The 13,989-nt window shown below is 33.4% G+C and overlaps 1 protein-coding gene across 1 annotated transcript in view; it reads left to right on the top strand.

Annotated features, from left to right (window-relative positions):
• Window positions 1–215, top strand: part of LOC105299499 (cytochrome P450 1A1-like) — an 11,191-nt gene extending 10,976 nt beyond the window's left edge. Inside the window, 1 exon segment of the mRNA XM_011371295.1 lies at window positions 6–215. Within this exon segment, the coding sequence (XP_011369597.1) occupies window positions 6–215 (210 nt within the window).
• The last annotated feature ends 13,774 nt before the right edge of the window (window positions 216–13,989 follow it).

Genomic DNA, 13,989 nt, shown 5'->3' with positions numbered 1-13,989 from the left:
CTGAGAAAGTTCTGATATTTGGAATGGGAATCCGGAAGTGTCTCGGAGAAGATGTTGCACGAAATGAGATATTCATTTTCCTCACCACGGTTCTGCAACAGTTCAAGCTGAAAAAATGCCCCGGAGCCGAGCTCGACCTGACGCCCACATACGGGTTATCCATGAAACCCAAACCGTACCAACTCCAAGCGGCGCCCCGCTTCCCGGATAGTTGATGTTCTTAGATTCTCATACTGGTGGTGGGAATCTAAGTCAGAAAAATTATACAATTCAAATTCATTTAACAAACAATTTAAAGATTGTACCCTAAACTGTGCTATTAGTTCAACTTCCTGTCTTTCATCTTACTGTAGAAAGTGTTTTTCAAAGTGTATATGGTATAAAGGGGAAGGGAGGTGGGAGGTGAAGAAGATAAAGGAGGTCAAATACATGGTGATGGAGGGAGTCTAGACCTTGAGTGGTGAGCACACGATGCGATATATAGGCTATATATAGTGGAATTACACACTTGAAACTTAATTAATGTTGTTAATCAATGTCTCCCCATAAATTTAATTTTTAAAAGTGTATGGTATAGCCTCAGCTCTAATATGAGAGATCTCGTCTCATGATGATATTTTAAGATAATAATGAAATGTGATATAATTCAGGAGTTTCAAACCCATGTCTCATGTGGTCGTGTCTTAGGTGTCGCTGAGTCACTGTGAGCATGAAAGGAAAGAAAAAGTGAGTGATGAATTGAATAAGCAGGAAGGAGGCTCTGTTTATCTTCCTTTTCACCAGCTTCAAATGGGTATATTTATATTGGTTTTAAATACAGGGTTCAGAATAAGAACAAGGTTCTGATATTAAATATATTTTTCCCAGTTGCCTAGGAAATAGGTGCTTAAGAGATCTTGACAAAGGAGCTAGCATGGCCTAGAACAGCAGAGAACATTTCACAGTGATGATAGATGAGCTGTGCTAGATTTACAGGGGTGGAGAAGAAAATACGAGGAGGCATTTCTTCAAAATCCATTTTTATATTGGCTCTTACGTTTTCTGTATTAAGCATTTAACTTCAGGGCAAATTTGGTGTTTTTACAACGTTACCGATTTCTCGGGACACCTACTAAATATGCGTGTGTATTAGTTTGCTAGGGCTGGCATAATAAAATATCACAGTCTAGGTACCTTCAAAGGCAGAAATTTATTTTCTCACCATTGTGGAGCCTGGAAGTCCAAGATCAAGGTGTCAGCAGGGTTGTTTTCTCCCAAGGCCTCCCTCCTTTTATAGATGGCTATTTCCTCTTTGTCGCCGCATGTGGCCTTTCTTCTATGTGCACACACTCCTAGTCTCTCTCTTTTTTCTTATAAGGACATCAGTCATATTAGAGTGGAGCCTCATCCTACTGGCCTCATTTTAACTTACCTCTTTAAAGAACTTATCTTTAAATACAATTTCAGTTTGAGGTACTGAGGGTTGGTACTTTAACATATGAATTTTGGGTAGGGGAAGAGGGCCACATGCAGCCCCTAACAACATGTTATAAGAAAAAAAATAGTAATTATTTAAAAAATATTTTTCAGTGTAGTACCCAGCATTAAGTATGTACTTCTTAAATTGAATCTGTTAATGAGCTAAGACACATAGGGAGCATAATAAAATGTGCATTTTATTATTTATTTATTTATTTACTATTTTTAGAAATGTGCATTTTAGATTGAAGTTTTAAGGGGGGTTGCATTAAAAAGGATTTAGAATTCAAGCTGGGAGATAAGAGCAAATCTGTGGTCTAATTTAAAAGGGAGAACAGTTAGGGAGGGGTGGCTCTAGATAATGACCATCCTGACCAGGATATAGCAGGGTATAGCAGAGAAGTTAAACAAGGTACATTCAAACACATTGAGGATTAAAATCAGAACTTGGTCTTTCTTTTAAAATATAAATAGATTCGGCATTATCCTTAGGAATAAACAAATCGGATTGCTTGTCCCTTTTTGTAAAAGCTTTTGAAATTATTTATATTATCCCCATGACAGTGTGTCAAATGGAAACTATTTTTGCATTTTTTTCTGTAAGAAACTGTCAAATCTGTATATTCAACAATAATGGGGATGACTAGAACACTACGAGAATCTTGGTATCCATTTATCTGGTATTTTCTTTAAAGAACTGCATTTTTCTAACCTCTTTTTTTTATTTAACAGTGAGCATATATAATTCTATACTTTTATTTTAACACATTGTATTATAAAATGCTAATTTTCACTTTTACTGTGCTCCTGAGGCATAATTAAAAGGTGTATTACTGGGCTTTTTGTATAATTCATAAGTTTGCTTTTTATCTATTTTTAGAAACATGGATAAGAATAAAACAGGTAAAAGAAAGTATAAAAGTAAAGTAGGAATAACTTTTTTTTGTCATTTAATATATAAAGATGAGTTATTTTTAATTATAGGGTTTTGCTTATCCTGAGGTAATAATTTATTTTATGAAATGTAGTTAGAAGCGACATAGTATACCAAAATATTATATCAGAATAACATATTAACATAAATACTTTAAATTATTATCTGGAAACTACAAATAAGATTTATTATGACTATAGAACAGTTGATAATATATGGATATATGCATCAGTGGTGATCCAAGATGAGTAAAGTCTTTCAAGTCTTGTTACACACAAGTATATAAGGATACTTATAACTCTACTCTCTCCTTGTAGCTACAGCCCCATGGGGCTTTTGGTAACATCATGAAGGTGATGACCAGCCTAGAAACATTATCTGCTTCATGATGCAAATAGGATGAAATGTGTCTGGTCCCAAGCGTTCTTCAAAGAAGAAAATTCGAAGCAAAATTTATAGTCATTTATATATATATTCCCACATTGCAATTCTCTAACTTATTCCCAGTTATACTTATAATTCAGATGTGATATTGACCCACATGACAGGGTAAGAAATCAGAACGATTCCTGAGTGGAAGAAGGGGTCTTTGGGGGATTTTACTACCTACATAATTATTAATTAGGCTGTAAAATCTACAGATGCTTCCAGACCTCCAGGTGAGTGGATACACAATTTGATTTTTCAGATTCACACAGGATTTCCTCATAAATTCTAAGATTCAGACTTTAAACAAATAAAAAAGCACCATAGTATGTACACCTCAAATCAGAAATAGCTAAAGGGAGCTGTTTTATAGCTTAACAGTCAATAAAAACAGATTCCCTGTGAGGACTGCACCACTGACTTTCTCTTTAGATAAGAATAAAATACATGATGCAGGTAACTGATTCTTTACGATAAACATTTTTAACACTAAGAAAGCCAAAGTTAATAAAAATCATAAAAGTTTATAGGTCTCCTTCTATCCTACATCATGTTGTTTACAAAGAATAGTTTACCTCAATTTAATGTGACTATCGGGCTCCATCAATAGTAAACCACACACACATACACACACACACACACACACACACACACACACACACACACAACACACACACACACACAATAATATCGTTGCCTTTATCGGCTAACCCTATGGACAGAGAAGCATGTTGCATGAATGAATTTTCCAGCTAAGTGAAATGACCAAGTTCCAAAATGCTCATTTTAATGGATCTTCATAAAAGTCTGCGTTTCTGATGTTTTAAACTGCTCTCACTAAACATAATTTTATCTTTTACAGACTTTATGGTGACATTTATTTCTAAAGGAACTGCACCAGGCTATACTTACTTGTACTCTTGATCACATCCTTCATCTCTGCCCCAAGGCTTGGTTTTATTCACGATTTTAATGCAATCTTCCCTCCTCCCTGCAAACTCCACAAATGCAGGACCAAGTCTGCTTAGCTTCCCTTTGTATGGAACTGTTTCAGGCACATAGTAGACAATCAATAAATGATTATTTAGTGAATGCAGGAATAAATTAATAATTAAATGAATGGATCTGGTGGGAAAGCAGGAAAAATTTTAGTTAAAGGAAGTGTCTTAGACTTTCTCACATGGTGAATATTTCTGGCATCCCTGCGTATACTTTGATTTGTACCTTCTTGCCTAAATCTCGGTCTGAAAATCTGTTCAGTCTTCTCACACTTGCTTAAGCTGTAAGATCCAAGTCTCATCAAATAAGCCCTTAATTCTTTTTTTTTTTTAACTGACATTTTCATAGTACCAGATTCCAGCTGGAAATTAGCCCCGTATCTCTCTTCCCATGACCACTATCAAAGTGTGTCCTGGTCATTTTGTAAACTTCTCAAGGATAACATCTCAAATGTTTTCCAAAAAGTCACTATGTTTCTCTCACTTTGACCTCTTCATCTTGCCAACACACATGCATGTCAGTAGCTGACCATGCCATTTGTAGTCTAATGGCAACTCTGATGCAGAGAAATGATCACTGTTTTCTCCCTGTAATATTTACACATAAGGATTGGTGTTGAGATTTACCTATTTTTCAAGGGCATAACTGAGAATGGTGATTCTGAAGAAAGCTTACTTGAAGGTTTGGGCATATAAGGTAAGGGACTACACACACACACACACACACACACACACACACACACACACACACACACACGTCCTGTCACCTACTGCCTAAGCCTAGACTGTTCCCAAGACCTCATCTACTTTTTTTCTTCCTGTAGACATGTACAGTTCCTCCACCCTCTACTTCACCCTCCCCCATTGTTCCAATTCCCTGAGAACTTTTCACTCAAGATTTTGCACACTCGGAGGCTGACAAAACAAAGAAACAAGCTGGTCCTCTCTCAGTCCTAGGGAGATGGGATTTACCTCCTGATCCATGCCCCAGCCATAAATCTTTACTTCCTACCCTAGGATTAAGTTCTACCAAGGATGATTAAAGTGAAAACTTTTACTTTGTTTAGGGCCAATCTTAGGACCCAGAGGGGAGAAGTTGGTTTTATAATCTCCACAGATATTCACATCGTTGCTTTCCAAAATCTGGGCTACTTATTCCTATTGTCGCCATGTTATGCTAAAATTAGAGAAACAAGTATTTATCTTGATTTGTTGTTTCACTGTAAAGACAAAAGCCCTAAAGTCTTTGAATTTCTTCTGTGTCAGGCAATGTGGTAGATATTTTGAAATTATTAATTTTGATGCAAACCAGGGAATAGTTATTAATAATACCTTTTTGCAGAAAAGGAGGCTCAGAAAGATGAAGTAATATAGCCAAGATCATTTGGCTAATAAGAGTTTAATCCAGGGTGAAAATCTATATCAAACTCAACTCAAAGATTGTATAGGTTCCATGACAGTAATGATTTCAAGTGTATACTTCTTAATTCACAGGAAATTTTGGCGGCATCTGAATATGTAAAATTGTTTTTCTAGTTGAAGTAAGGATGAACAGCTTAGAACTTTGCCTCTTTGTCCCCCATCCCACCACCCTCAGCACCATAAATCTAGAAGCAATATACATTAGCAGGATAGATCCAGGAACATCATCTATCTATATAAGAAGCAACTGAAATATATTCCAAAATTGCTTCATGCAGGTAGATTAAAGGTCTAAATGAAAAAGTCATACACTGCAATGTTTAGAAGAAAATATGTTTAGAGGCTTAAGGAAAGATTTCTTAAACAAAATACAGAAATGCAATCCATAAGAAAATTATTAATGCATTTACTACATTGAAATTTAAAATTTCTGCTCAACAAAAAGCTCAATAAACAAAAGCAAAAACAAGTCACAGAATGGAGAAGGATATTGGCATCACATAAATAGACAGAGTAGTATCCAGAATTAAAAAGAATATATTCAAATCAATATGAAAAAGATAATAAGCACCCCCCCCCCAAAATTAGCAAATTTATGAAGAGGCAGAAAACATGAAGGGCTAACAAACATGAAAAGTTACCCACTTCAGTAATAACCATTGAAGTAAATATTAAAGCAAATTAAAATACCACTTCACATATCATAGACTGATAACCATTTAGAAGTCTGACAATACAAATGCTGGTGAGTATTTGGAGAAATGGAAACCTGCATTCACTCATGTTCTGAGTGTAAATGGTACACCTAATATGAAATTTGGACATTTTTAATAAACTACTTGGAAATTTTTAATAAACTTGAAGATGCACTTACTTGATATTCAACAATTCCATTCGAGAAACTCCCACACATATGCACAAGGAAGCGTGCATTGTTCACTATAGCTTTCTTTTCTGTGATACTGAAAAATCAAAGACAACCGAATTCTCATAAACATGATGCTAGATAAATGTAATTATGTTTTGGTCATAAAATAGAATACTCTACAGAAGTACAAACAAGTAGTCAAGCATTACATGAATCAACACAAATAAATCTCCAAATCATGTTCAGAAAAAATAAATACATTGCACGAGTACACGTAGCACAAGACACGATTTACACAGTATTTTTAATAAATGAAAGATAGCACTGTATATTGTGAATACATCCATATATTGTAATAGTATAAATACATACATGAAGATAATAAACACAAAATTTAGAATTCTGTGGATCGTGCATGTATGCTATCATCAATTTTGTGAAATATATATATATATATTTACATGGAAAGTATAAGCTGTTACATATAAATAGAACGCTGACAAAAACATGCATTTTTTCTATTTCGGTTTAGACTTGTACTTTAAATACAGTATTACATTCATCTGAGATTATAAATTCCCTCTTCTGTGAACTCACATAAGGGTGAAGAAACATTTAAGGATGGCACGTATTAATCATAAAATTCATGGGTTTGGTCTAGAGAGAGGGCGAATCTTCATATTCTTTGACTGGACAAATGAATGGTGAGTTAAAACATGAGGTTATAGAAGTTTCGCATTCATTAAATTAAAACAAAAGCTGGCTACTGAGAATAAAGAAATACACAAATACTGTTAATACAAGACATTGTAAGTCTAGAATCATTCATTGATTGATTCAGAAGCTCTGCACGATTACATAATACTTTATTTAGTTTTTAATGTATATTTTCAGTTGCCTACTCTAAACCAGGCATTTTAGATGCCAGACATAAAAAGTTGACTAAAATATGATCCCTAACTTTAGAAGCTCTTTAAGGTAAAGACAAAGAATGATAATTGTGTATGTATACACACACACACACACATATATATATATATATATATATACACACCCACACATACAAAATATGCAATTTTCTCTTTTTGTAAAAAGTCCTTCACAGGGTGAATGCTCTTTTTAGATCAAGTATGTATATGTATAGTTTTGCTAATGTGCCTCTTTGCAAAGAAGGTCACTCTTCTAAGGAGTCTTCATTCTTTGGTTTCTCTGTGCCAACTTGGCCTATATTGTACTTTTTTCTAGCATTTCATATTCAGTGGTCCTCACTGGGTTTCAGCATGCCTCCTACTGTTCTGCCTGGCGTTTTAACCATCATCTATCTATTTAGAACTGACAAGGAGTTTTGCTATCTCAGAGTAGGTGAGAACAGAGCAGTTTAGAAATGTATTATCTCGGGAAGAGAGTTTAATATCTTTGGAAAGCAGAACTATTGTCTGTGCTCCATGGAATAGTACTGTGTGAAAATGTTTTTCGAAGTTAAAATGCTATGGGCTGGTGAAGCGATTTACAGGATAACTCTTTAGTTAACGATATTCTTTATCTATTTCAGAACATTAGGAAAGGGAGCCAAGTACATAAAACTGGTCTTTGGAACAGGAGCAATAATAGCCTTTGGATTTGAAATGAGAATTGAAGGTGGTATTTTCCCAGGCTATTGGGCAAGATAGTTATGAGCCCAATTACTCTGTGCCTAGAAAGCTCCTATTTGTTTTTTAGTTATAAATTTTTATAAACTATTCTCTCCATTAAAAGAAAGTTAACTTGCTCAGATCTCCTCCTCACTGTTTCCTGTTCTATATTACAAATACTAAAAAAAGTTTGTTGGGGAACTTTATATTAAAATATAACATACACACAGAAAAGTGCACAAAATGTAAGTTTAAAGCTTGATGAATTTTTACAAACTGAACACTGTCAACATCCCATAAGCCCCTCTTCCTTTCATGCTCCCTTCCAGTCTCTGCTCTCTGTGCCTCAAGGATAAACATTATCCTGACCTCCATTGCCATAGTTTGGTTTGTCTGTTTTTGAATTTTAAATAAGGGAATTGAACAGCATGTACTCTTTTGTGCTTGATTCATTCATTCTTGCTCCTACAGTGTTTCATTAGGTGAATATACCACAATTTATGATTTCATTCTGTTTATAGGAGCCACTGAGTAGTTTTTAGTTTGGGTCTATTATAAATAGTGTTGCTATGAACATTCCGGTTCACATTTTTTGTTGAACATGTGTATGCTTTTCTGTTGGTCATATAAACATCTGACTGAAATTGCTGAGTCATAAAACATTCCTATGTTTAACTTCAGAACTTCCAACTAGTTTTTCAGCATGGTTGTACCAAGTCATACTTTCATGTGGTTGGTTGTTCTACATCTTTTTCAATAGTTGTTTTTTTTTTATCTTATTTTCTGTATTTTTCATTTAGCCACCATGATGATAAATATACATTTATTAAAGAGACAGATGGTCAGAAACATCCCTGGCCTGTTACTTTAAGGGAACTTGATTTTGGCAATGTTACCTAGTTCATTCTTTCTTAATGAAATGAATCTAGGACAGTTTGAGTGCATTCATCAACTGAAGTCCTTCGAAAGTGAAAGATCTTCCAAACTTCTGCCACCTCCCTGCAAACGCTACGGTGATCTTAGCTCATAGCTACCGTGGCCTTCTGAGAAATCAGTTTTTGCTAAGACTATCTTTTTCTAATTTCCTTGGGAAGAGATGTTACAGAATTTCCCCCCATTAAAACAATTTTTGCTTCCAAGATATATCTCAGTTATTACAATGTCAATGTTTTGTCCTTAATTTGAGGATAGTCCAGTAGTTATTTAAATCTGTTTATCTAATGATATGTCTTTTTTTTTCCCCCAGAATTTTACTTTTCACTGCAACAGTTGAGACTGAAAAACAGAATGTTCTATCGACTCACATTTCTAGAATTCCTTCTGGGTCAAAAGTCTCTTGACCCTTCCAAACTTTTGTCTTTCTGAAGAGAAAAGAAAATCCAGGAGATAATATTTTGAAATCTTATTTATTTCCCATTGCGTTTGTGCTTCGTTTGCTCTATTTCACTTTATAAATCTTTCAACTAATACCATTTTGCTCATTATTTACTTATTTTAAAATAAAGAATTGGGGTAATTTTTCATATTCATTTAGAAGTATCATTTCATTAAAGGTACTTCTGAGTAATAAAAGCAAGTTTTAACTGTGAAATTCTTCCAATATTTGATCGGGAAAGTTGGAAATTTCTCTTTCTGTTGTATATGAAGTTAGGTGATCCTATGAATTCCACAAGTGGATTTTATATGCAATGATCCTTCAATAACTGGTTTCTAAGAAAAATAGAACCTTTTCCACATATAATTTATAGATATATCTTTTAACTTGTCTCTTCATTTTGCTTATGGTATCTTTTGTCAAGCAACAATATGTAATTTTAAAATAGCCAAATATATTTAGCACTTTTTTCTTTTATAGTTTTTGAGAGTCCTGTCATACATATGAAAGTCCTACTCCAAATTTATACAAATAGCCTCTTACATTTTCTCTCAATATTTTTCTTTAAAAGTAGGTAGGGATCCAATTCTGTTCTTTCTGGATAATTAATCATCAACACTTTATTAAATTAAACACTCTTTCATACTAAGTTAGATTAAAATATCTTATGTACTAATTTTCTGTGGCTACTTAACCATATACAAGTAATATATTTATATATTTCTGTACCAAGATCATATACTTTTGATTACAGTGACTTTCTAGTTATCTTGACATCTGGCAGTCTCCTACTTTGCCTTCTTCATTGTTCTTACACAGTATTCACAAATTTTTGGCTATTCCTAGTGATTCAGCTTTCCAGGATCATTTCCAGGATATATATTCCTGGATCATTTTATATGGTTCCATAGAAAAGTTCATTGAGATTGTAATTTGAGTTGCATAATATTTATATACTAATTTTGTAGTTACTGATCTTTCTTTGAAGTTCTTATTCGCATTGTTTTCTGTACTTTCATTTGGATTTCATAATTTAACTTTTATGTCTTATACTACTTTTGCTATATTTAGCTCTAAGAATTTTATTGTTTTCTCTCTATCGTAAATGAATATGTTTTTTCCACTTTAGTTTCAAACTTATTGTTAAGACAGAGAAAAAGTTATTGATTTTCAGAAGGTGCCCAATCAGAGTTAATCCTAAGATTTTCCAGGAGCTACTAGGAAGAGATTACTCACTCTTTTCTCCTGAGCTAGAATATTGGTATACATCTTGTCATGAAGGACCTGAGGATCAACTCGACATGAAGTACATAGAATTCAAAGATGAAGACATAGCAGGTCGTAGAGCTATTATTCGAATTTTTGGAACAGGCCGTATCTGAAGCCATTATCATTTGTCCTTTCTAATTCCTGAGTCAATAGATTTCTTCTATTTCCATTTGTGTTAAGCGAGTTTAAGTCGGTCTTATTTGTCTTTGCTTATCAAACAAGGTGGGTATAGAAATCTGAATTTGACTCTCCCAGATGATGCTGATGCTGGGAATCTTCAGAAAAATACCAGGTTATGCTCTGCTATCATGGGGGAAATAATTTAATGGAGTAGAGAGTTGGACATAAAAGAGTACTGAAATGTTATCAAAGATATGTAGGATGAAACTGAGATTGCTTCATTAAAGAGTTGAGTTTTAAGAGATATCAGTACAATAAAAAGCATGTTTGTTGGAGACAAACCTGGGCCTAGAATGAAATTGCTGTTTATTCTTTCGGATCTTTAGTTTCTTGGGGATGTACAAATGTGTTAATTAGCTGAGGAATTTTCCCGTCCATGTGTTCTTAACTAAAATCATACTATATTGAAATTTTATTATTCTCATATTTTATGTCAGTCTGAGAAATAGGTTGGGAAAGTGAACATCTATAAACCTCCTTTCATATTGCATTTATTATGTAGAAATAGGAATCTCTGTTTCATTGACTTTGAACTTATGAAGTGACCACGGAAAACATCTCTTATAAATACTGAAAGAAAAAAAAGACCTTAGATGAAAAGTACAGAATAAAGAATTGTAATGCATGTTGGCATTCCTGCATTTCCTCACAGCATCATATTTCATATAGTCTCTTTTTTCATAATATGGCTGAAAATGTAATTTAATTTAAAGTTGGCATCACTAATAAATAAGCAATGGTAAACTCCCAGTATTTGATAGGTTATGGGTTTTTTTTCTTCTGTTTTGTTTTTGTATGTGGAAGAACGGGACTCAGCCAGCTTTCTTGGATATTAGAATATATATCCTCTAGCACCACCTACTGGGAATTGGTTTAAAGTGCCTCAAATTACAAGAAACAAATCCAAACTCTTTACCCAAAACTTTCATTTATTTTCTTGCTTTTTCTCCTTCCTATATACTTTTATATCCTATTGATTCTCTATTCATTTTTCTTAATTTCCTTTTACCTATTAGAAATACTCTGACTTTCTCAATATTCTCATGCACACTTTTGTAAAACAAGTACTTTTATCACATGTGGACAGAATGAAGATAAGAAAAAAGAGGTCCATATCACATCATATGTCTTTATCTTAAAAATAATGACTGATGGCTAAATGGATTCAGAAGACATTACTTTACATTTTAATATTAATGCTTAATATTAATATTTACTATTTCCCTGCCTGGACTCCATTGAATCCTGACTTTTCCACTAGCTGTGAAGCTGCATGACCCAAGTTTCTATTTTCTCACTTGGAAAAAAAAAGCAGTGGTAAGAATACCCTCTAGGTCCTTACATATAACATCTCTGAACGTGGGAAACCAAAATGTATCCTCAGCTTTTGCAAACGTTTCCCCTAGCAATGGTTTTGCACTATGGTCTTTATTTTAGATTTTGGTGCTGTAGCACCCAAACTCTTCAAAACTGTCATAAGTGCTATTTGTAATTTTATGTGCTAAATGCACAAAAGGGGAAATATGCTTATTTCATAATTTATTTTAAACATTTTAAGACGTACAATATGATGATTTACTATCTGTATGCATCACCATGATCAGATTAATTAATACATCCAGCACCTCACATAGTTATCATTTCCTTTTATACTATTAAAAAATATTTCATCATATTCCAAAGAGAAGACAAAAAGTCAGAAATTCAAAGACATTTCTAGAAAATTCTATATTATCTATATTAATAAAAGAACACAATTGTATAAATTGTTGAACAGAGTATTTCACAAGGAAAATATTTGTGTTTGATGTTAGAATTTTTTGTGTTTATAATACAATACTGAAATAAAAGTGTAAAATATTTTAAAATTGTATTACCAGGATCCAATCTCCCTGGTTAAAAATAAATCCAATTAAAACAACATTGGAAGACTATGAATAAATAAATCCAATTAAAACAACATTAGAAGACTTCCAATTTGGAATGTCAACTAAATGCCAAGACAAAGATTCTACTATAGTGGAGTGATAAGAATGTTGCCTTCCCCATCCTGTAAATATAATGGAGTATTACTCCCATATGTATGTTACATTTTATGACAAAAGTAATTTTTTAGATATAATTCAAATCCCTAATCAGCTGATTTTGAGTTAAGTAGAAGTGAGATTATCTTGGATGGCCTAGCCTCATCAGGTGAGCCCTTTGAAAGAGAGACTGAGACTCTCCCTGAAGTCAGAGAGAATCTCATACTGGTCTCCAGGAAGTGAGCTCCATATTGTGAGAGTTCTATGAGAGGGCCACGTGGCAAAGAATTGCATGTAGCCACTAGCACTTAAGCTCAGCTCCCAACTAACAGCCAAAATGAAAACAGGGACTTCAGTCTTAAACCACAAGGAACTAATTTCTACTAACAGCCATGTGAACTTGGAAGAGGACCCCAAGCTCTAGCAAGGAACACAGACTGACCAACATCCTGATTACAACTTTGTGGTATACTGAGAATAGGACCAAGCTTGGTTGTACCTACATTCATGACTCACAGAAACTGAGATACTAAATGTGTATTGTTTTTAAGCCATTAAATTTGTGGTGATTTGTTATAAAGCAATAAAAAATTGGTATACCTGGTATTTCAATTCAATTTTCAAAAATCAAGGCTGTATGATTTTTCTTAATGTTAATTTAATTACATTTGCATGTAGGTTTGATGAGAGAAGAAACTTGACAATTTTTTTCCTCTTCTGCATTTTTGTAAGCGTCCAACTGCTTACAATAGCATTTGGAAGTTAAAACACAAGTTTATTATATGACCCAGCAAATCTACTTGTAAGTATTTACTGAAGAGAAATAAAAACATAAATTCATAAATATTCATAGCATCATAGCCTAAAACTACAAACAGGCAAAATAGCCTAACAACGAGTGAATGAGAAAATAAATTGTGGTATATCCAAACAGTAGGATTACTCAGCAGTAGAAAGGAATGAACCACTGAAATACAAAAAATGAATGATTCTTAAAAAACGTAAAGCTGAGTAAAATTGAAAATCCAGATATAAAATAATACCTACTGAATAATTCCATTTATATGAAATTCTACAATAGACAAGACTGATATATGATAGAAGATCAATGGTTGCCTAGAGGAGGGAATGTTTAAAGTTATGAAATGTTTATAACTTGATTATGATAATGGTTACGGAAGTATATACATTTGTTAAAACTCATTGAAGTATACACTTAAAGAGTTCATTTTAGTGAATAAGAGTTCATTTTAGTGAAATAATATCACAATAAAGCTAATTAACAAAAACAGCACCTTTTACATAGTAAAACATTAAACAGGTATTTGAGAAAGTATAAAGCTTTACCTAAAGTCAATTTTATTCTTTAAATAAGTTGTAATTATAGGAAATATCTATTTTCTG

This window comes from Pteropus vampyrus, unplaced genomic scaffold (genome assembly GCF_000151845.1).
Source record: "Pteropus vampyrus isolate Shadow unplaced genomic scaffold, Pvam_2.0 Scaffold186, whole genome shotgun sequence".
NCBI lineage: Eukaryota > Metazoa > Chordata > Mammalia > Chiroptera > Pteropodidae > Pteropus > Pteropus vampyrus.
The sequence above is the reverse complement of the archived record's forward strand: the minus strand, read 5'-3'. Positions and strand labels throughout refer to the sequence as shown.